A 25,406-nucleotide genomic window follows, 5' to 3' on the forward strand; every position below is an offset into this window, starting at 1 on the left:
TATCTGTATGGCACCTACTGGAATGAGTCTTCATCTCTATTGGGGCTTTTATGTACCACCATAATGCCATAGTAACTTGATGGGATTTATAAGGGATATAAAAGTGACACCATGCAAATTTTTGATTAGCTACCAGAAGCAAGCACTATACATAAGAACGGCCATATTGGGTCAGACCAAAGGTCCATCTAGCCCAGTATTCTGTCTTCTCAGAGTGACCAATGCCAGGTGCTTCAGAGGGAAAAGAACAGAACAGGCAATCAAGTGATTCACCCTCCGTAGCTCATTCCCACTTCTCGCAAACAGAGGCTAGAGACACTTCAAAGCATAGTTCGGCATCCCTGCTCATCCTGGCTAATAACCATTGATGGATCTATCCTCTATGAACTCAGGGTTCAAAAAAGAACTGGATGTTATAGTCTTGGTCTTCACAACATTCTCTGGCAGAGAGTTCCACAGAATGACTGTGTGTATGCAAACAAAATATTTCCTTTTGTTTGTTTTAAACAGGATGCCTATTAATTTCATTGAACGACTCCTCGTTCTTGTGTTATGAGAAGGAGTTAACACCACTTATTTACCTTCTCCACACCAGTTAGGATTTTATAGACCTCTACCATATTCCCCCCACGCCCAGCTGTCTCTTTTCCAAGCTGAAAAGTCCGAGTCTTATTAATGTCTCCTTGTATGGAAGCTGTTCCATAGCCCTAATCATTTTTGTCACCCTTTTCTGTACCTTTTCCAATTCCAAGATACCTTTTTTGAGATGAGGCGACCAGATCTGCATGCAGTATTCAAGATGTAGGCATACCATGAATTTATAAATAGAACAGTATGCAAGATGCAAAACTCAATTTTCTGAACATATTTTCTGCCCTATGGGAAGAACAGGCCAAACAATCTTCAAAATACTTATTTATACGACACAGTCACACACTTTCAATACAGAAACTAAGGCATTCTGCATACAGGACCATGAGGTGTTTTCATTGGTCACTTGAGAGGGCTTAAGAGGAACAGTCAGTCTCCCTATCAAGAGGAATGGGGAATTCTTCCCAGGCTACTCAGCTCGGCAATCAGATTTCTAACATTATACTTCAAGCTAAAGGATCCTCAGCTAACAAGCTATATTACTGGGACAAAAAAAATGCTTAAGACACTCCTAATACTTAATGCTTAAGACACTCCCTTAATACTAACTTTACTATAGAAAGAACAGATAAATAAGATATCTTCTCATCTGCTAACACAGAGGAAGCATATGGATAGCACTAACTATTAGACTTAGTGACTACAGAGGTAGAAAACGATGTTCATTTTCAAGATCATCCACAATTACTGAATAAACTGACCCTAGTCAGTTTGGATTTCTGCAGAAAACTTCAATCCAAAGATTGCACAAAAGGAACACAACATTAATCTTGGTAGCAATTAATCATATCCTCACCAAACTCAGTCCATAATTAAGAACCAGCAAAAGCCTAGAAGACCATAAAGATAAATGGTAGGTCCTTTCAGAATGATAAGAAAACTGACTTTTGCAGAAAGTTTTCTGTGTTGAATGGTGCAAAAACTTATCTGGAACACAAGTATTTAAAAGACTGTTAGAGTCTACACAAGGAACATCCAGACAGATTGCTACAAGTGAAGTGAAATGTGTAGGTACAAAACTTCTAGTCTGCAAGACACAACAACCTCTTGTTTAGAAGAGCTGTATCTTTTAAACACAAACCCAGAAGCATGAACCATCATTTTCTATGGAAAACTTTAGGAAGCATTCTTAAACTGCAGTTCATTAGAAGAAAAAAAATGCTGAGTAACACAGCATCTCCAACAAACAAGAACTTACATCAACGGAAAAACAAAGATAGATTCTGTACCTGCAAACCGCAGAGGTGCATCTTTATCCAGGGCTATCAAGGGGGGATCCAGAAGTACTGTGTTGTCATTTTCTGTAACTATGCCATGATACGTCGTTTCAATCCATGGCTTGTGCTTGTTAACTATAAAGAACAATAAAAGATTAAGGAAACAAAGTTAATTTTTATTTAAAAAGTTATTAAAATACTGAAAATGTTTTCCCACTTTGAATTTTCAGATTCTGAATCAGCAAATTACTAGCACAAAGAAATCTCATTTCTTAATGTTGCATGCATTTATGCCTCCATTTTCCTAAAGTGTTCTTAAAAAAAAGTTCTGTCTATACCTTCATCTGCAAATACTTCCTTTTTGTATACTGATATATATGCAAGAACCTTTCCTGGTACAAACAGCTCACCAATTTCTTTCTATAGCAGCTTTGCAAAGTTCTGTTTAGTCACTCATGAAGAGAGTTGCTTTAGACAGGCAAGTAAAATTCATTTTTTCATTATTAACCAATCATCAGAACAAAGAATATGAATTGCCTGTGCCAGGGCTCAAATTTTTTCAAGGCAGTTTTTCAAGGCCACTCATGGAGACTACTGTTGCCAATGCAACATCTGTTTTGGTTTTGGTTTTTTTACTTCTATCTACAATCCTGTCAATCTTGCACATTTTGTGTGTACTAAATTCACTTTTTATGAAAGTTACGGAAAAATTACAAGTAGTAGTTTATTTAAAGCTAAGAGAAGTTAATTTAAGAGCAGGTTTAAGGAATAAAATGAGAGGACTGCTTATTTTCCATACAACCTCACTGTTCTTCCTACTGCTCCACTTAATGCTCAGCATATAACCAATTACATGCCTAACCTTTGTATTTACAGCACCTTTTTATTATTAATTGTTCAAGGAGACAGAAAAATCTACCAAGACCACAGCTGTAAGAAACTGCAGGTTCTTGCACATAAACTTCAAGAGCAACATTCTCACTGCAAATGTACATCTAAGTATGTCAATGCTTCTGAAAACTGGTAAGTACTAGAGTCAAGCCATTACATAAACAGATACTCTAAAGAAATCCATTACTTTTCAAAGCTGACAGGTAGCAGTTTGTTTTAGTGGTCCATTAAGGTCCTAATATGTACAATCACCAACAGGTCTTTCCTCTCCTCCTCCCCTCAAAAGCAAGGCAGAACTATTCAACTCTGCACTTTATGAGCAATCCCCATGTCTGATTTAAGCATATACACCAAGATAGATTCATGAACTGAAACAATTACAACTTACTACCTGCAAATAATGCACCCATTAGTAAAAGATTTTTCCCAAAACAATGTGAGAAAGTGGGTCTAGCTGTATTTGTCATTATATGACAGGCAATTAATTAGTGATTTCAAGTATCTGTTCTAAAAATGCTGCCTTTTTCTTTACCAGAACTCAAGTTTAGGCTTAACTGGTTGAAGATACTCAGAAAACAGTTGTGTCCTATATAGTCTGTATACCTGCATAAGAACAAACTAAATTATGAAACAAGTTCCTCTAGTGTTGCATAATTTTGAAATCATTCATAGCAGTAACCCATAATAGTGGTTTCTGATCTACCAGAATTACGTTCAAAGAGCAGTGGACATGTAGGGTAGCTTTTTTCCTCTTTAAAGCCATTCCTGGCCAAACAAGTCATTCCTAGATAAAAACAGTTCCATCCTTTTTATTTTAATGAACTTCTCAACAATCTATTACACAACTTGGAAAGAAAGTAAGGGAGTTTCAACTTCACTCACACATATGCACAAATAATGCAGAAACAAGTGATACACATTTATTTAAAGAATTTTAATTCCATCCCCAAGTAGGACTGTGTTGCTGAAACAAACGCTCAAATATGCAAGGTCCACACCACCAACAGTACTATCAACTCCTTTTCTTTTATGCATGTTTAAAGCACACAAGTATATCAAATGCAGACAAAAGTGACCTGCACAGAAAGAAAATGGATTTGTGCCTTTCTTGCTTTTTCCATGTTTCAAGAAGGCCTAAGATGTTTCTCACAGCCTGCTCAAAAATAAAGAGGCAGGGACTTGGTTCTTCGTATTTATACAGTACACATTCCAGGTTCTTGTCTGCAATGCTTTTCTTGGAGGACCTTATGGAGGCCTGGAAAACTTACATCATACACCAACGAAATAAAGCCCTGACTGAGAAGGGGGAAGGCATTTTTGTTCAGACTTTAGAACTCCTGTTAAAACTTAACAGGGAATCTTACCTATAAATCCTCACACCTGATAAATATTTAGATTTTTATCCTTCAGGTCTCTTTTGCCTAGATAGTATCAGAGTGGTAGCCGTGTTAGTCTGGATCTGTAAAAGCAGCAAAGAATCCTGTGGCACCTTATAGACTAACAGACGTTTTGGAGCATGAGCTATCGTGGGTGAATACCCACTTCGTCAGATGCATTTGCCTACATAGTATCTCAACATTCACAATGCTAGACCCTGCAAACTGAAGTCAGTGTACATTACACAACTGGACAGAATTCTATCCCAGCTCTGACAGTTTCCTAAAGATTAAGACAAAATCCTCTCAATTTAAGACAGTCTGAAAACTGATTCTTAGCCCATTTATGCAGTGTATTTATAGACCAAACTATGGTTAAGTCTAAATACTTAAACACAAGAATTCAGTAATCAAGGGATTGTATGATGAATGCACAAAGCCGCAAGTATGAGGGGCATTTAACATGTAATTGATTTAATCCAGACACTTGCTTTCATGTCGAGTGCGCCATACCTGTCTCCCGGGTCCAGGGAAGGGATAATAGTGCTCAGGGAGACCATAAGGAACTTGAACTTTACCATGAACTGGTTGAGTCCTCACAGGTCTAAAAATGAGTCTGAGACACTCCCCCCCACACCCTTTGCCTTGGGGATTAGGAAATAACGGGGAGTAGAAACCCTTGCCCCATAGCTCCTGAGGAACCTCATCCACTGCCCCTATGGCAAGTAGCGATTGCACCTCCTGGATAAGGAATTGCTTATGAGAGGTGTCCCTGAAGAGGGACAAGGAAGGGGGCTGGGAGGGAGGAGAGGAGCAGAATTGGAGAGAATATCCCATTTCTACCATGCTTGTTCCCAAATAACATCGGACTGCTGGGTTCTTCACATGGTAGAAATCGGATAGACAATTCAGAAAACATGGGTAAGGATCTGGTGGTGCGGTGAGTAGCCATCCTCGGATGCGCTGTCTCGGGCACATCTTCAGAAGGCCTGTTTAGAGCCTGATGAAGGCTTAGACTGGCTATGACCTTGCCCGAAGGGGGGTTGGAAGGTTTCCACATGCAGTTCTTGCCTCTTCATCTATAAAAATCCTTATTTGGCCGAGGAGGACATGAGTATTGTTGTTGCAGTTGGGGCTTAAAGTGCTTGCATTGGGTTGCTGGTGTAGGCATTCCCAGTGACTTCAGGGTTGCTCTGGAGTCTTTCAAGCTGTACAGCTTGGACTTTGTCTGCTCCAAAAAGAGCCCCGCACCTTCAAAGTGAAGGTCCTGCAGGATTTGGTCCACTTCTGGGGGTAGTCTGAATTCTTGAAGCCATTATGTTCTCCTCATGGCTATGCCTGAGGAGAGGTACAGGCGGCTGAATCCGCCAAGTCTAGGGTCACCTGCAGAGAGATCCATGCTACTCCCTTCCCTTCCTCTATGATGGCAGATAATTCAGCCATAGAGTCTGCAGGGATCAGCTCCTTGAACTTCAACATGGAGGATCATGAATTGAAGTTATACCTACTGAGGATAGCTTGCTCGTTAGCTATCCTCAGCTGGAGGCCCCCAGTGACATAGATCTTTCTACTGAATAGGTCCATCCTTTTTGCCTCCTTAGATCTGGGGGCTCGTCCTTGCTGTCCCTGATACCCTCCTGTGCTAACTGCCAACACGACCAGAGAGCATGGCTGCGGGTGTGAGAATAAGTATCATAGCCCTTGGAAGTGACAAAGTATTTGCTCTCCACACCCCCAGCAATCAGTGGAATTGAGGGGCATAGGTTTATTACTAGCTCTGCAAGGCTTAAAGCCTTGGGCTCGCGGCATACCCCGGAGCCCGAGGTGGATTAGGAATTGGGGAGAGACTGCACTCCCAACCTACTATCTATACTAAATTAAACTACAACACTAACTAGAAACAGTAATGACTAATAGAAGAATGCTAAAGGAGCACTTGCTGAGCAAGTGAGCACTGTTCCAACGGCCATTATGGACGGTAAGAAGGAACTGAAAGGGGGTCAGATCAGCAGGGTCATATATTAAGTGCCACTCCAGGGGGCTCCACAGCCAACCCGACAGGAGCTGCTAAGGAAAAACTTTCCGACAACCACAGACACAGTGCACGCACACCTGATTGGAACTGATGTGAACAAGCACTCAAAGAAGAACTGAACCTACTTTGTCTTATGTGGAAAACTGACTAGTTGTTACAGCTGTCCTGAGGCTTCAGACAAGTTTGTGTAACTGAAGGTCAACTCGTCACATTTCCTTTTGCTACAAGTAACAAAACAATACACACTAACCACACTAATTTAAGTGCTTACAAAAAGCTGAAGTGTACCACTGCAGATTTAAAATGAGCAGAATTATGTTCTTGTTGAATGTCAAAGATGGATGATTTATCAGACATCCATGATAAAATATACACTTGTGGTCCACTAATTTTTACACAATTGCAATTTCACATTTTTCATTTTGCCCTTATCAACCATATTTTGCCAGCCCAGCTACGTCATGGGTGGGAGGAAGAAAACAAAATAATCACACTCAACTGACATACCTGTGCCAGCAAAACTTTCAAGTGTAGAACAGACCCTAGAGCAAGCCTGTCTTTCAATATATTAGTCAAACAATTATGTGACTAATGGATATCCTGAGCCAGATGTTTAAGCTCACTTATTTCTATTTTAAAAACTGTAAATCCTAGCTATAATACGAGTTTTTTTAATTAGCAAAGCCATTGGTTTTTATTCTGAAGAATAAATAAACTAGTTTGCCTTATATTAGAAAAGAAAATAGTAGTTCTGACAAATGTTCAGTTGAAATGTTAAGGCATCCTTACTTGGCAGAAACACTAGCTGCAATTGTGATCTTGGCTGACTGCCATACAAGGGATCTAGGTTCAGTTCCCAAGTCTGAATCTCACACTTTAAACCAGGTGAGAATACAGAAGAGACAACTTTTCACCTATGCTTTGAAGTTGCAGGATTCCAGAATTCATGTACAGTAGAGGCTGAACCAAACAGTAAAAGCTATCTCTCCCCAACCAAAAGTACATGCTTCTCTTAAAAAATTGTTTGATTTGGTGATAGCACTCAACTCCTTTCTGCAGATAACTCTGTCTCTGTACCAAGTTTAGGCCATACCTGGACACTGATTTTTAGTCACAACCCACAACTGAAATTAGTAATTTACTGAATGGTCTCATAATGGCACCCTTTCCCACATCTTTTTTATATGAAGTTCTACAAACTAAAAGTGTGTTAGTCAGACCCTTCCAGCACTGCCAAAAAACTTTAAGCCAGCATTTTCTAAGTACTGGACACTGCCTATGTGCAATACATTACTAAATAGGTTTCATTATACATCAAGTATTTATATAATGCTTAAGTAGTTACCTTTTTCAACTTTGACAAATCACAATTGGTTTATATAGCATTACATGCTCTGAACACTACTGGGGTCCAATGACAGTTTGTTAGATATCAAACAATGGTTTTGTCAGTCTGATTTTCCTTTAATTTGTCAGAAAACTAGAAGATTCCAAAAGCCTGTCCAAAAAAAGGTTAAAAACTTTTCCCAAAGGCCACTTGAAATATTCAGTTCAAAATAAAACAGAAGCGGCCCACTTTAGCTCTGACATTCACAACATGCACGAGCTGCTGTTGGTCTCCTGTCACATAAACAGGATAAGTTACATTGGTTTCTCTGAAATACAATATTCATTCTAACTTCAGCAGCCCCAGATGGAATCTGCTGTAAATCCCATTATGAATATGTGACAACATTATAACCTAGCTCACATTTAATCTAGTTGAATAAGAGAATCTTCCTGGACACACGAATGACTGCAGACTGAATTTTACTTTAACTCTGCTAGTGATTGTTAAAATAGGGTGTATTGATTTAAATCACCAAGTGGAAAGCCTTGATTTAAAATTATTTAACCAGATTTTCCATTTGTGCTTCAGTTATTTTCTAAAGAAAGGTGCATTCTCATTGGTTGATATAACCATTAAAACGTTGATTTACTACTAAAAGGAATCTTAACAAGCTTATTTTTAAAAAGAAAAAGTGTAAACAAAAATCAAAAAAATCCAATTCTTTTTTTAAATAAAAACATTGATTTTTATCCACACTGCTTTAAAATAGCACTCATGTTTATCTAGTAAGATGGAATTAAAAAAAATATATAAAACTCCAACAAAATTAAGAAAGCAGTAGCTAAACAACCTCCTTTGTCCTGATGTTGGTAACATAAAAGGAAATTTTAAATGTCAGGTTAGAGCCTTTAACATTCACACATCAGCCAGCAACATGCTCTGTTTTGCAAGGTCAGTCCAAGCACTGGTCAAATTCTTAACCCGTCTAATGGCAATAGCTACTAAGCAATGGGAGGAGAGTGGGGAAAAAAATCAATGCCTGATATGCTATCTGCTTTGGTGAACACAGGTTTTAAAAAATTCATTGAGGCCTAGTCTACACTTAAATTTCACATCAAGTGCAGTGGTTAGGTTAGCCAAGCCCCCGTGAAGACAGAGGTAGGTTGATGGAATAACTCTTCTGTCAAATTAGCTACTCCTTCTCAGAGGTCGATTAACTACATCAATGGAAAAATGCTGTCATTGTAAGACACATCTACACTACGGTGTTACAGTGGAACAACTGCACGGCCATAGCTGTGCCACTGTACCATCTGTATTGTAGACATGCCCTCACTGTAGACTAGTATGTCCAGTTTCTCATGCAATGAAAAATGGAACACCCAAGTTTCTGCTACTGTAAATTCATATGGCTACAGATAGTCCTTCAGGATAATTTGAGAAAGTGTGGTCCTCTAGGCATTTTGCTTCTCTAATAGCAACAGTTTACAATAAAGAGTGTGACCTGTCAGATCAAGCGATAGGCAGAAATTTCTGCTATTTCTTACAGAAACACCAAAGGATAAAAAAACAAAACAAAAACCTAATATATATGTGCAAGGGAGGGGAGTGTTAAGATTGGTTTGGGAACCCCAACTGAGGATTTCCTGACTTTTTAATAGTAGTTAAGGTTAAGAAAAGAGTACCAAATTAAGTCCTGGCAACCAGAGGTGTAAATGTGTTGAGTGAGCTATGCTTACATCAGCAATGCATTTAGCACACATCCCTTTAAAAAAAGCTTAATCCTAATGACTTTTTTTAGAACTGCTCATGCATGTTCAATTAGGTCTGTACATGTTACTTTGTCATTGTGGATGCCCCATTCTTTCCTATTGAAAGTCTTTTCTAACATGTTGTGGGGCAAATTAACGTAATATAGCAGGCACTGTTTCACTGAGAAGTGATAACGAACCTGTCATAAATGTGATGTACGCAGAGTTGTGGCCATGTCAGTCCCAGACTATCAGAGAGACAAGGGGGTTAGGTAATATCTTTTATTGGACTAACTTCTCCTGGTGAGAGAAACAAGCTTTTGAGCTTACACGAAGCTCTTCTGCAAGTCTGAGAAACGTACTCAGGGTATCACAGTCTAATAGAAGGTAAAACAGATTGTTTAGCATAAGGGAATAGTTCCTTGAAATGTTAGTTAGCTATTTATGCTAAACAATTTGATCCACCTTGTATTTAATAGTGGCCCTCTGAGTATGTTTCCCAGACCTAAAGAAGAGCTCTGCATAAACTCAAAAGCTTCTCTCTCTCTCACTAACACAAGCTGGTCCAATACAAGGTATTACCTCGCCCACCTTGGGCATCTTGTCTCTATAAATATGACATGGCAGCTGGGATACTGCAGCTTTATGTAGCCTACCTAGCTAGGACTAGGAGGCGTGAAGAAAAACATTTCATGCCCTCCAGATAATTTGTGTAATAACATTTAGTGATATACTTGAGGTGCGGCTGTTGAACAAGAGCACATCATCTGGAATATTCTTCACAGCTAGGTTAGGAAGACAGAAGTCAAAACAACTCCTTTGAGAAATAAATCAGTGAACTATTATTTAAAGTATATACTATTATTGCCTAATTTAAATATCACTGAGCTTCACAAGCTCAGTCAATTAGGTGTCTAATACAATGACAAACTATTCAGACAAATTATTTCCTTAAGGGTCTTTATTTAGTTTAAAAATATATCCATCATGAAATATAAGCACATTACAAGAGAATGGTGACCAATGTCAGTGTAAATGAACTCCTCTGAAAATGTCACTACTCTCCTCAATGGTTTGAATAAATAGACTATTCTTGCCCTGAAGGTCAAGAGATTCAAGTTTTGCTGATTATATCACCCAACGTTAGCCCACTGCCTTCCTCTTGGATCAAAACACTTGTTTTGCTTGCTGTGATACAGTGTTAAACAATGAGAGAGAGCTGTAATTTTAAAGCCTTCTACTACTTTCATATTCTCAGGAAAATTAACTGCATAATCTTTACATTCAAACAATTTCTTTTCATGTGCAAGACTCCAGGTGGATTTTAATGTAGTAAATATACAAGGATCATAGAACTGAGGAAACAGAAAAGTCAACCAGATTAGACTCCAGTTCCCTTTGAGTCAGTAAAGGATACACTCCTACAGAACCTATGTATTCACACTAAACTTCGGAGTAAAAGAGAGAAGCATGGTCTGCACGTTGAAGTGTACATTCTATTCCTTGTTGTGCTATAGCCTTACTATCGAACTTTGGTTGCAGTTCACAGTTTCTGTGCCTCTACTCTCCTTCACACAATCTGGTATAACAATACCTATTTCAGTCCTCATAAAGTTCCGAGATTCTTGAATACAAGACATTCCTTAAGGTATTACTTCCTCTTGAATGTTGTGTCATTTGCAACGCTGCAACTAGATTATAATGATGGAAATGAAATGCCTATTAATTATTGAGATAAGTGCTTTATAGAACTCTTCATACAGATAGCTTCACCAAAAGGTACATATACCTGACAGTCTGGCTGCTGCAGACAATTTTTAAAGCAATCCTTGGATAGGTTTAAGCAACAGGATGAAGTAATGAAATGAAAATTATGGCTAAAATTGAGGAAAAATTGAGAAAACTTTCCCACAGGGAGGAATTTGATTTGAATTTACTCTTTGATTGTGGAACAGTTTTACAATGGAATAACACGATTCCCATTGCTGGAGACATTAAAAGTGCAGAAAGTAAGGAAGTTGTAGATAACAAGCCTGCACTGGGAGAGGGACTAGACAACTTCATCAATTCTCTACTAGGTCTAGTTCTATTATCAGAGACTATATAAAGTTGGAGAGGATGTGTTCATAGCCTGAGCTAAAGCGTGAATACTGACAGCTTCCAAACCTCCATAACCTTAAGGTGAATAACTATTCTGGAAAATTAAGAAAACTGTATAATTGACTAAGCCCAGCATGTTTCCTATGAAACTGAAATCTCTCTGCTGCCTACTTGTTCACTGCTTGAAAGAGGAAGACTAGTTCCCTGTTTTCTCTGCATCTAATCAGTTTCTCAAATTTGAATTTACTAGTTCAAAGATAATAATAAGATAATATGAGAGACATGAAATATCAGGATGCAGAGGGGAGAGAGGGGTGCTGGCAGAGCAAACAAAAACAAAAAAAATCCCCAAGAGCTGGCGGTGGAGGAAAAAACAAAAAACGCAAAAACCACCAAGAGCTGCCAGAGCACAGGAAAAATTGGTGGGGGCTGACCACCCCCCTGCAGCTCCACGCCCCACCCCCCTGCACCAGCTCGTCTTCACTCTGCCTCCACCTCCCCTGAGCTGGCAGCCACGTCCTGCTTCTCCCCCCTCCCTCCAGCGCTTGCGTTGCCATACAGGTGATTAGCACAAGCCTGGGAGGGAGGGGTGAGGAGGAATGCAGTGTGCTTGGAGAAGAGGTGGGGCCAGGGTGGGGATTTGGGGAGGGATCCAATAGGGCAGTGAGGGGGCGGGGCTGAGGGGGCAGGGCCAGGGCAGGGATTTAGGGAGGGATCCAATGGGGGAGAGGGGCAGAGTCAGGGCAGCGCGAGCCCCCTCCGCCTGTGCGCTGGAGAGCAAAATATCAGGACAATTCGCATCCCGACTGATGTTCAGTTGGAACGCGGGACAAACAAGTAAATATTGAGACAGTCCCGATAAAATCAGGACATCTGGTCACCCTACCATGGTGGCATTTTTGTTTTTATTTGGGTTGTACATTTAATTTGAGCCTCTATTAGCGTGTTTCTGAACAGTTTTCATACAGCTTGCAGGCATTTCATCCTTGTGACTCATCCTTTAAACTTCCATTTAACTAGCTTCCTCATTTTTGTGTAGCTCCCCCTTTTTAAAGTTAAATACATTGTGGTGGGTTTCTTTGGTATCTTCACTTCCACAAGGACATTTATACTTAATTACATTATGGTCACTATTACCAAGCAGTTCACCTCTTCAACTAGATGCCGTACTCCATTTAGGATTAAATCAAGAACTGCTTTATTCTTTGTGGGTTACAAGACTAGCTTCTCCAACAAGTGGTCATTAATGAAGTTTAGAAATTTTCTCTCACTACCTATCCTGAGATGACATATACCCAGTCAATATGGGGAGAGTTGAACTCCCCCATTATAATTGGGTTTTCTATTTATGCAGCCTCTCTAATCTCCTGAACATTTTACAATCACCATCACCATCCTAGTCAGCTGGTTAGTAGTATATGCCTACAGCTATTCTCTTATTATTCAAGCATGGAATTTCTATCATAGAGATTCTATGGTAGGGTTTGATTAATTTAAGATTGTTGCTATATTTGATTCTTTGCTTTCTTTCACATATAGTGCTACTCCCATGCTAGCATGACCTACTCTGCGATTTGTATATATTTTGTATCCTGGTATTTTCATGTCCCATTGATTATCATTGTTCCATGAAGTTTCTGTGATGCCTATTATATCAATATCCTCATTTAATACCAGACCTCAAATTCACCCATCTCAGTATTTAGGTTTCTAGCATTTGTATACAAGCACTTGTCAAATCTGTCAATATTCAGCTTTATGCCTTCATGTGATGTAATTAATAGGCCTCTTTCATTTGACTGTTTCTCTTCAGTTCCTACCTGTACACTTCATCAACTTCAATCCTCTCTTCTTTGCTAGGATATAGAGTAGCCCCCTTAATAAATCCTCCCTTAATGGACAGCTCTGTCCAAACTGTGTGCTCCTCCACACCTGTCAGCTTTCCCCAAGCTCTTAGTTTAAGAACTCCTCTACAATCTTTTTCATTTTACATGCTACTAATCTGGTTCCATTTTGGTTTAGATGGAGCCCATCCTTCCTGTACCGGCTCCTCCTTTCCCAAAAGGCTTCCCAGTTCCTAATAAAACTAAATCTCTCCTCCCAACACCATCATTTCATTCATGAGACCCTGCAGTTCTGCTTGTCTAACTGGCCCTGAATGTGGAACTAGAAGCACTTTAGAAAATGCTTCCATTGAGGTCCTGGAAGTCAATCTCTTACCTAGCAGCCTAAATTTGGCTTCCACAACCTCTGTCCTACCTTTCCCTATGTCACTAGTACCTACGTGTACCACAACCACCGATTCCTCCTCAGCAGTGCGCACAAGTCCATCTAGATGGATCAAGAGGTTCGCAACCTTCGTGCCCAGCACACAATTTATTTAGTGGTTCTCCCAATCATCACAAATTCAACTATCTATATTTGTAAGAATCGAATTGCCCATCACTATAACCTGTCTCTTCCTAATAAGTGGAGTTCCCTGCCCCAGAGAAGTATCCTTAGTGTGAGAGGATACCATGACATCTGGAAGGAGGGTCCCAACTATGGCATAAAGTGCTCACATCTACCGTTGTTACTTAGCAGACTGGTTATAACATGCTGAACTGAATAGAGGTCCCGTCCCCACCCAAAATGACCTCTATCAATATCCCCTGGTCAGTGCCTTGCATTACTCAAACTTGGAGGACAGACTTGAAGACCAAATAAGTGTATAATAATTTAGGAGACAAGAAGTGATCTTGTCATTAAAGCACAGGACTGACTCAAAGGGTATGATTCCCAGTTTTCCCACAGATTTACTATGTCACCATGGACAAGTCATATAGCCTCACTTATTTCCCCATCTATAAAATAGGGGAGTGATGACTCTTTAGACCCAAAGGTGCTAAAAGACTTGAATGAATTCATGTTTCTAAAAATTGGATGAATTTTTAGGCCTTTTAATAAAAGATATTAGAAAAGAGAAAATATAATTATTATCATCCTGTTTGAAAAATCCACTCTCACGTGGGTAGCTCTCTCAATAACTGATGTGGCCATTTCTTTTAACTGAAAGCTTACATTCTGCAGAAAGTTTCCATTCCTTATAATAGAAGGAAAACCATCTAAACCAGTGGTGGGCAACCTGTGGCCCAGCAGAGTAATTGGATTGAGGGCTATCTTGTTGACGTTGACCATCCACAGACACCACCCTCTGTTCCTGGCCAATGGGAGCTCTGGGAAGCGGCAGTCAGCACATCCCTGTAGCCCCTTCACCAGCAGGCACTGCTTCCCCCAGCTCCCATTAGCTGGGAACAGATAACCGCAGCCACTGGGAGCTGCGGGGGGTGGTGCTGCGGACGGTCAATGTCAGCAAAATGTCTTCTGGCCCGAAATCAGATTACCCTGATGGACCGCAGGTTGCCTACCAGTGATCTAAACATTAACTACAAGCTAAAGTATGATTCTCATGAGCTCCAAACCCTGTTCAGGCACTTTAACAGCTGCTCACAGCTTTACGAAGCAACAGCAGAAGTGCAAAATTAGCAAGCAAAGTCATGTTCAGCACTTGCGCCAAAAAGTCATCACCTTTTCACTTGCCAGCAGTGGGGTGTGTCTGGAAAGCTAGGAATTTAAGAGCATTTAGGGTTGGCCTCAATACCATTTAAATCTATCTGCTAATAGGTAAGAACACAAGAATGGCCATACAAGTCAGACCAAAGGTCCATCTAGCCCAGTATCCTGTCTTCCAATAGTGGCCAATGCCAAGTGCTTCAGAGGGAATGAACAGGACAGGTAATCATCCTCCGGGGCAGACTGGCAGAAGCCCTGGAGGTTTTTCGCCTTCCTCTGCAGCATGGGGCATGGGTCACTTGCTGGTGGATTCTCTGCAGCTTGAGGTCTTCAAACCACAATTTGAAGACTTCAATAACTCGGACATAGGTTAGGGGTTTGTTATAGAAGTGGATGGGTAAGGTTCTGTGGCCTGCTTTGTGCAGGAGATCAGACTAGATGATCGTATTGGTCCCTTCTGACCCTAAAGTCTATGAGTAAGTGATTCAGCAGGTATCTAATGATTTTTCAAGCCCTGAATTCGGATATGGCCAACTGAATTTAACTCACACAAACACTGGTCAATGAAATTTAATTTTGATCTTCTCCTTGGTTTTGGTATTTAAGAATACTTAATGTCTATTGTATTGCTTTATTTTTCAAACTAAATGAATACTATACATTTTGACAGCATTGGTGAATAATAATTTCACTTTCATTTGAAATAATTTACATTACTATGTCCAAAAGCACAACCATTGTAAGATTTTATTTTTTGGTATTACTGAGCTTCATATATGAACCTTGCTGTCTATTGGCAGGCTTGGAAGGAATAGAATTTTTTTCTTTTTACTGGTAAGTGTTGATTTCACCATACACAAAACAAACCACAAAAATAATATTGATTCTGGATGGAAATGACAGGCTAAGTACAAAAATGCTTCTTTTCCACTTAAGAGTTTGATTTACAGATATTTACTTTGTATATTTTGACATGGGATGTTGATAGTTTGTGTTTTAGCAATTATAATGCTTTAAGTTTTTGAATCTCAATGTCTGTCATTAAATAATTGTTATGACTCCGCACCATAATTTCCCGCAACTGTGAAAATTTAAAGTTGAAAAAAAATAGAAAAAATTATTAACATCAATATTGTCTGTCAAAATTATTTTAAACAAATCTAATTCAGCCACGCCTTTCTGTTGGTTATGGAGAACTGCTTCCTTGAGTACAAACTTTGATTTGGGAACTGCCCAGCTCCCATATATGCAAGCAATCATAGTAGGAAACAAATCTACTCAGAGGTTAGCATACCCTACCTACCCAGATACTGCTATGGATATTTTACCCATCAACAAAGGCTAAAAACAGGCTTCTTTACTTGGAGAAAGACGAACTCATTCCAGATGACTGAGGATACGACTCTTTTTAAACAGTTTAGCAAGGCGCAAATATAGTAACTTCCCACAATAGCTTGTGTATATTCTTTCAACTCCAGCTTGTCATTTTCTCAGCTATAATTAAACAAGACTAAACACACAACAGAACAGCAAACTGTGATGCTGAAAAGCTTGAATTAGCAAAGCAGCACAATATTTGATTCAACCATTTTGGGAGCAATGGATTCCTATGATGAAGGAAAGTAGCTCTGTCAGCAAGACTTAACAAGTACTCTCACCTTCATTGTACCCAGCATATACATTACTGCTCAGGCTGAAGAGTCCAAGTCTCAGGTGCCTTTTAAAATACATATGAATACAAGTTCATGTTATTATCTCTTCATACAAGACAAGAAAATTTCAAACCCTTTCTATTTCAGCAACTGATATCTTGCAAAGCTACAAGAAGCTTGGGATGTCTGACTGGCTAGTAATGTCAGCTTTCTTCCAGACATGTTCTCAACAAGAAATAAGGCCTTCAAACGGCAGAGCACTCCAGGAGGAAAAATAAGTCACTGATATATTATAAAAATCCTTTCCACATATCCCCAGGAGTCATCGTAGTGTTCAAGTGAGCCAACAGGTATCCGTAAAACTTTTTACCTCTTGCCCTCCCTTAGCCTGTCTGTGCCTCCTCACTCCCCGAAGCTAGGGCCGGGGGCTGGGCCATGGCTCTGGGGTTGGGGGAGACATGGACGGGGTCAAGGGGCCGAGCCCGGGCCCACAGCTGGGGCTGGGGTCAGGAGCAGAGCCAAGGCCAGGGTCAGGAATGGAGCTGGGGTGCACTCCTTCCCCACCCCCCATGGGGGCTGGCCTGGGCCTCAGCTGTGCCCCCTAAACATTCCACCACAGCTGCCTAGAGCATGTACCCCCCCAGTTTGAGGACGTCTACAATAAAATGAAGAGGCACTATTTTCTGAGCCCCATTTCCATGGGTGGTAGAATAGAGCAAAACTGTCCAAGTCCAATTTCTGAATCATCATCATACGGGAAAAGGAAACCAGAAATGAGAAGACGATGCCAAATAAAAATCAAGAGGCAGAACCAAAAAAGAGTGGTGAAAATAATCAAGATACATCCAGAGAAAAGAGAGAAACTATATTTTTAGGTGTGTCCACAAAAATATTTTAGGTATTTCCATCCATCATGGTGTCTCATCTACATCAATTTTTTTTAAACAATCCTGAAGGGAACACTGACCGTCCCTAGATGTCTTCTCCAATGTAACTAAAAGAAAAATGGAAAAAAACTCTATCCCCATGAATTTATAACAATCTCAGTAAAAACATGATAAACACTTTTGTTTAAAGGCAACCTGCATTGTCATGTGGTAGACCCAGATCAGATTATTTCCAGCTTCTCACTCCCAGGCAGAAGTAAGGGATCTGAACTAGAAATCAAACTTAGCCTATGTCTACATTATAGACACTACAGCAGCATAGCTACAGCACTACAACTGTGCCACTGTAGCAACACAGTGTGGACACCTGCTAAGGCTGGGATTTTTTCATTGCTGTAGTAGATCCACCCCTCAGAGATGGTAGCTAGGTCAACAGAAGAATTCTTCCATCAACCTGATGGTGTTGTCACTGAGGGTTAGGCTGGCTTAACTACATTGCTCTGTACACCCCTGTGTGATGTACCTAGGTCAACCTAAGTTTAAGGTATAGAGCAGGCCTCAGAAGTCTCTTGCACAGCCCTACAGACTGACACAAATTACAAATGAAGTTAATAAAAATGTAGGTTAATGAGTCTGTAGCCTATGATTTTGCTATAGTTAAAAACCAGATAGACAGATAAGCATAGGCAGTGTGCAAAGACATTTACAATGAGTGTTTCATTGATAGTTCAGAAAGCAGAATGAAAGCTTACATGGTCACATTCAATTTATTACAAGGTAACTAAAAATAAGGTTATTTCTACAACACCAGAGATTTCTATCAGCGTAATTTATGGCTCAAATTACTTCATTGGCTGTAAGGGGGAAGGAGGGGGAAAGACATGTGACCTGCACTCTATTTCTATGAGAGAAGAAAAAGTAGGTAGTGCATTGCTGGAAACATAGGCATAATAACTCATACTTGTTTAAACAAAATCATTTTTCTTCCACTTTAATCCCTGCAGATGCACATCATCTCATTTGTACTATGGGTGGAAAAACCACTTAGCATTGTCTCATCCAACTTATAAGGTGGCAATTATACCACACCTTACCCAACAGTATCCATGCATTAAAAGAAAGGTTTTTCTATCAGTAACTTATAAATTTCTCCTTCACATTTTTTCTTTTAGATCCATAAAGGACTTTATTTTTTAAAGAGGGTACAAAGAAGTCCTTTTGGATTTAGCCATCTTCTAGGAAATTCTGAAACTCTGCCTTTTCTGAGGTGACAACAGGAACCAAATATACCACTCTGTATCAAGAAGACTGACCTGTGAAATGTCTTGAATAAACAATCTTGAAAACCATATGGTAGTTGTGAAAAAGTTGTTTGTGGTTAGGTTTGAGAAATTCATAAGAACACAGGAAACCTCTTAAATTGCAAAGACAGAACTTATGGCCTGAGGTGAAGTAGGGGTAGCTTAATGTTTTACCTGGTCAGTAAATGACTGCTGAAGAACTAGTCATTATATGTACTGTTTTCTGATTTAAAAGAAAGACAGAAAGAAAGCACTCTTTCCTTTTGCACTTCAATTTCCCTTTCAGTTATATTTATCAGAGTGAAGTATTTAAGCAAAGCATTAAGGAGTATGTCTCAATGCTAACAGCTACACTTTTCCAACAATTGATGTTAAAAGGTTTAACAACTCTGGTATTATACTTATTCTTAGCCCAACATAACTGGATTAGAAGATAAACACTAAAGAAATAATTTCATAAAAATTGCTTTTTATACTATGGACAATAAACTACATCGTTTGTACTTTCAACATTTATATTCTAGTTCTTTATAATACCAGAAAGCACTGATTAATCAAAAACTGAAAACTGCCATTTAAGCTTATATATGTTTCTCTGAAGGACAGAAACACTAGGAAGAAATCACAAATAAAGTATTAAAAGGAGACAGTCAGGTCAAATTCAGATAACAACTTAGGTTTTTTTGTGTGTGCGTGTGCGCGCGCACAGCCCCCAGCCCCACTTGAAATGTTCCCATGTTTTGTCATTTTGGAGTTATTTATTTTAATTACCACAAGAGAAACAGCTTCCCATCCCAAAGACATTTTCCTGTAGTGTTTGCATTGTGTTAGGAAGACTGAAAAGTGAAACCAATTACCAAAAAACCAAAACAATTAAATGGATTAGTCTGATTTCACTATCAAAGATGAATGACATAGAAGTATTCAATTTTCACTGTTTGCTTTTTTAAACTGTTAATGTATTAGTAGCATATATAAGGAGACAGTATTTTTAATCTAAGAATTTAAGTGCATTTATTCAGTTTTATGCATAGTAACAGAATGCTAAATATGTTATAAATTACACCACCCTGAAAAGCTTTGCTAGCTTTCCCTAGTTACATAATTCTTTCTATAAATTTACTTAAAGACACTTTGTATCTTCAGATAAACATTCTAGTATGTACTATCTATAGTAATTAAAGTGTTCCAAGTGTAGCAGCCTCTAACTGTGGATGTACAGAACCAAACAAGGCCTCATAATCCATAATTCGCAGTAACAAGTTAGTTAAGAACTAATCTTTAGAACCTAGCAGCTCAAGATTCTACTCCAGTAAAAGTAGCTTTAGGCTGGAAAATAACAGTAGTCTGGGCTCTAACAAGAAACTGCAGATTATATACAGTCTTCTGCAGCAATCTCAACAGTAAATAAAAATAGGCAAATGGAAAATTAAGTTTCTGCAGCCATCTTTTCAAAGAAATAGAACAAAGGTAGGAGCGTATTCCAATCTTCCTTCTGATACTTCTACTGATACTCTTAAATATCTCTCTCTCGAGGTCCCTTCCAGTCCTAGAGTCTATGAATCTACTTCAACAAGGTAACCAAGTAGTCGTGTTCTGCAGATACATAGTGTTAAAATGAGATTATGAGATGATTTCATAAATATTACATGCATAAAATAGTTACATTTTGGTCTATAGACTAGTAGTAACTTGTCAGAGTACCTGAAAAGAGCTTCTGCACTTTTAATCATAGCCACTATCTATATAAAGTTCTGTAGACTTTCAATTACTTATAAATTTTTGATGCTATTACATACTAGTAGATGCTATGAAAAGAAAATGCAGCAAGAGATTGCATTTCACTTCAGTGAATTTATAGAAGCAAACATTTTTACAGATTAAACAATTAAAATATTTCCATCCCAAGAAGTGATTTACAAGACTCCTTTGCATTTTAATATCTCTTCAAATATTCTCATTTTTGATGCTCCACCTTAAAATTATAAAATTCAAGTCCATAAATACCACCATAAGATCAATTAAAGAATCGTATATGCCATTTGAATACATAGGTTTACATTCCGGTAAAGAATCGTTTGCAATACAGTACTCTAATGAAATCTGTTCAAAGGCAGACCTGCAATGCGTATGGTTTCAGTTTGCAAGATCAATCAATATCTAAAAGGCTAACGTTTAAGAAGGGTCTACAGCAAAAGATGTAATACAATGATGTGTTTGCTTTAGGAACAATATAGTGTTCTCTATGAAATCATGACAGTTACATTCTGAGGGGCTAAATGAGGTGTTAGATTTCCCGTTTCTATCCACAGTTAACGATCAAAGCTCTTCCACTAACCAAAATACGGTCATGGTTTTAAAACTGCACACACACACTGCCTTTTAAGAGCCAGGGGAGAGGCTGTATTTACAATACGCAGCCAGTCTAGGATTGGGCGGGTAGTTAGTCTCATCACATTTCACAAGTTTAGCCTTTCTTTGAAACAAGTTACGACCTCTATTCCTCTATTAATTTAAAAGCAAACTACGCTTAACGGGAGGAAGAAAATATTCAGGATGTAAAATCCAAGATGTTGTGGGGGGGGACTATTATGTAACACACACACCCCTTTCTTGCTGCAGTCGCCAATCAATGCAACCACCAAACCAAAACAGAGTCAGAACCATTATGCTTCACACATTCCTTTCCTTCCCACCAACATACATCTTAAAACAAAGTCATTAGCAGAAACATTGCCTCCCCAGCCACTCCCGGACACCTGGGCAGCCGAGCCTCAAGCAGGCTTTTGTTTAAGCTGCATCTCTCAGAAGGAAGCGAACAGCCTAACCTAAGGTGAGCAAGTCTCCCTTGCCGGGAATAACCCACCACTACAACCTATCATCACGCCTGGCTCAGCATTCAAGAGAAGTGCGGGTGGCAATTCCCCTCCCTAGTTTGGGGGGGTTAAACTTTCCCAACCACCAACACACACGATAAATCATCCCCTGATCCGGCTGTAGGGCAGTCTCCCTCACTAGGACAACTCTGTCCTCCATCACTCTTTGATCCATGTGATTAGGATAACGTTTCCCACACGCTGTATGGGGGATGACTCCCCACCGTACCTCCTGCACCCCTAACCCAGCCCCACAGAGGAGAGGGAGTAACCCAGCACCCTGGAGAGAGGCATCATTATCATCCAGCGGTACCCATCATCCCCCAGAGGACGAAGGAAGCCAAAGACATTGCCTCCGCCCCCAGCTCAGCTCCCGCATAGGAGGTTTACTCAAGGTAAAAGAATTAATTCCCATATGAAATAAGAGAGTTAAATCCTACCGGGAGAAGGGTAACTGGGATATTACCATGCGGAAACCGGGTTAGATCCCCCCTCAAGGAGAGGAACGGGGGGGTCAAACCCCATAGATAAGTCGGTAAATTGTGTGCCACCAGGAGAATGCAGTTAGACCCCACCGAAGAGAGACACTGAGGGTTAAATGCCATCGGGATTATAGATGGGATGCATGAGATGTCATCGTGAATGGAGTAACCCCCCCTCCAAAAAAGGAACGAGGCGGGATCAGGCCTCCCAGAAAGGACAGCTGGGGTGCCATAGCGTTAAGTCTACAGATGGGGTGTCACGGGGGATGCAGCGAGACACCCTCGGAGAGGAACTGGGCGGTCAAGCCCTGCAGGGGACAGGCGGGGTGTCACGGAGAACTGGGGGGGTTCAAGCCCCGCAGAAGACTGGCGGCGTGTCACGGAGAACTAGGAGGGGGGTTCGGGGGGGGGTTCGAGCCCCGCAGCTGACAGGCGGGGTGCCACGGGGAACTGGGGGGGGCTCAAGCCCCGCTAGGACAGGCGGGGTGCCACGGGGAACTGGGGGGGGCTCAAGCCCCGCTAGGACAGGCGGGGTGCCACGGGGAACTGGGGGGGGCTCAAGCCCCGCTAGGACAGGCGGGGTGCCACGGGGAACTGGGGGGGGGCTCGAGCCCCGCAGAGGACAGGCGGGGTGCCACGGGGAACTGGGGGGGGGCTCGAGCCCCGCAGAGGACAGGCGGGGTGCCACGGGGAACTGGGGGGGGGGGCTCGAGCCCCGCAGAGGACAGGCGGGGTGCCACGGGGAACTGGGGGGGGGCTCAAGCCCCGCAAGGACAGGCGGGGTGCCACGGGGAACTGGGGGGGGGGCTCAAGCCCCGCAAGGACAGGCGGGGTGCCACGGGGAACTCGGGGGGGGGCTCAAGCCCCGCAAGGACAGGCGGGGTGCCAGGGGGAACTGGGGGGGGCTCGAGCCCCGCGGAGGTCGGGGAGATGTCACGAGGGCAGAAGGTAGCGCCCCCCCACACAGTCTCCCAGAGAGGGGTTCAGTGCGGCGGGGTTACCATCCCTTTCCCCCACATACACGCACAGCACCGGGTCGCACTCACCTCTAGCAGCCCAGAGCCCGCCGCAAAGCAGCCCAGCGGTCAGGAGCCAGACGGGGGTTAGGAGCGGACAGAGCATCCCGGGGCGCAGCATCGCTCGCTCTCTCCCCGCTCAGAGTGGGTGGGCGGGCGGGCGAGGAACGGGGGGAATTGACCCCTAAGAGACAGGGGAGGGGGCGCCCCCAGCGGGCCCGGCTGTGTCCCGCGCCGCGCGGCGGAGGATCACGGGCGCTGAGGAAGCTCCGCTCCCTTCCTCAGAGCCCTGCGCTCCGCCAGCGGCAGCTCGGATTAAGATGGCGGCGGCTGATGCTTAGGCTCATTCTCTCCCGCACCGGTTACCAGGCGGGGGAGGGGGAGCAGGGAAGAAACCAACTCGGAGGGAGAGAGATGGGATATAAGAGATGGGAGAAACCACCTCAGCCCTATGGAGGAGGGGAGCAAACCACTTAATCTTCGCAGGGGTGCAAAAGGAGAGAACTCACCTGAGGCAACAGGGTAGAACCATTTATGGGGGGGGACAACCTTATTTCTTGGGGTGGATTAGAGGGAGGAGGGAAATAAAAGCTATTGGGGGGGTATTTATGGAGGGGAGAAACCAGCTCATGGGGGGTGGATAATATTTCTGCGGGAAATGTTGCGGCGGGGGGGGGGGTTGAGGGAAGGAAAGTACCATCGGGGGCAGTAGACAGATGGGAAAAACCATCTCATCTCGGTGGGGAGAAGGTTGTTTTCACTCTCTACCTGGAAGAAACCAAAACTACCCCGCCCTCTCCTTTTCTGGACTCATGTCTCAGCCAGGGCTGGTTGTGCCTCTGCTCTCTCGCTGCAGAGTCCAGTGCTTCCTCCTCCAGCGTGGGGATGGCTCCATTCCTTTTCCACTGGAGGGGGAGTGGGAGCATGCTGGTGCTCATGTGCCTGCCCGTTTGCATTGTATTAAACATCATACATTGCAATGCCATCTCACATGATTTGCTCTGTGTAGGTAGGAGGGAGGGAGGAAGATGCTGATGAACCATCCATTTTGTACTGCATTGCAAGCTCTCATCGCTTGTATTGAAAAGGGAGCAGAATGTAGATGATGATGCTCAATCAATTGTGCACTGTGTTAAGTACCACATAGTGGGCGCTACTAGGATAAAATTAAACAACATTGCAAGGCATAGTCCCGTGGTCTGTGTTGGCTGGAGTGGAAGGCAGAGCTAAATGCTGATACGTTATTCAGGTTGCTTTGCAATGCATTTTACACTGCAATGCAGACTCACTTGGATGCAGGGAGGGAAGGTACAGATGCTCAGTTCCTTTTGTGTCGCATTAAACTTCATATCCCACTGCACACTTGCATGGTTTTCTACTAGATGAAGAGGCAGAGAAGTTAAAACAGTGGCACCCTCTTAATTATTTAATGTGTGCACATGGAGCGGGTGGATGAATAATAGGAATGTAAAATGCTGTATTACTAGCAATGCTTTGTCCTTCGTGTATTGTACAGTATTAAGATTCACAAACTGCAATGCAATTAAATCCATCCAGAAACCAAATCCTTCAGTCTTTACTCAACCAGAAACCTAGCTGAAATCAAGGACATTGTTCCTGCATAAGAACTGAGAAAAGATGGTAGGATTTACAGAAGAGACAGTTTGCAGTGTAATTGGCCTAATGCAACAATTATTTTCAGGAGCCTAGATTTCCCTCCAAAGGATGTAGGATAGTTGTCTTCTTTCTGTTACTGTGTACTCTGTTTCTATTGTTGTGGTGTTAATTTGTCATGATTTTCTCCAAAGAATTATTTGCATTCCTGCCCTTGAAATTAACTGTATTACAAGATTGCTCTGTATCTTGCTAATACAAAAATAATATTTTGCTCTTGTATACCTCCTTCCACCTGAAGATCTAGAGTTACTTTATAAACATTAACTAATTAAAACATCAGGACTCAATAGTGGGACACTATTAAGTCATTCTTTTAAAAATTTACTTTTTAAAAATTCCAATTTCTGATACATCAACTTTTAAATAGTATCACCTGACTTCCTAAACATTCCTTTACATTTTAATAAAAGATTTGCCTGCGCCCGTGTTAATGTTTACAAAGATAGTTCCAGCAAGTCTGGAATTGATTCGAGGCCCTGATCCTGTAATCGGGAAGTTTTTCCATTAACTTCAAGGGGAGCAGGATCAAGCCCTTCGAGCCTGATTCGACAATGATAGGCATAGAGGTCTGCCCACAAATATCACATTGTAGTCTGGTAGCCTATCAGGGAA

General features: G+C 41.4%; 1 protein-coding gene across 4 annotated transcripts in view; it reads right to left on the reverse strand.

The window, feature by feature from the left end:
• The window catches only part of CLSTN1 (calsyntenin 1), a 65,462-nt gene extending 41,966 nt beyond the window's left edge, over nt 1–23,496 (reverse strand). For 2 of the 4 annotated variants that reach the window (XM_050931409.1, XM_050931407.1), the window contains exons 1-2: nt 23,148–23,494; nt 1,881–2,003 (exon numbers count right to left, since the gene is read on the reverse strand). In XM_050931409.1, coding sequence (XP_050787366.1) covers nt 1,881–2,003; nt 23,148–23,238 — 214 coding nt within the window. In that variant the 5' untranslated portion in view covers nt 23,239–23,494. Of the gene's footprint in view, nt 1–1,880; nt 2,004–23,147 lie in introns of all 4 variants that reach the window. The other 2 variants (XM_050931408.1, XM_050931406.1) reach the window with 2 other exon arrangements.
• Between the last annotated feature and the right edge of the window lie 1,910 nt (nt 23,497–25,406).

This window comes from Gopherus flavomarginatus, chromosome 21 (genome assembly GCF_025201925.1).
Source record: "Gopherus flavomarginatus isolate rGopFla2 chromosome 21, rGopFla2.mat.asm, whole genome shotgun sequence".
In the NCBI taxonomy this organism is placed as follows: Eukaryota; Metazoa; Chordata; order Testudines; family Testudinidae; genus Gopherus; species Gopherus flavomarginatus.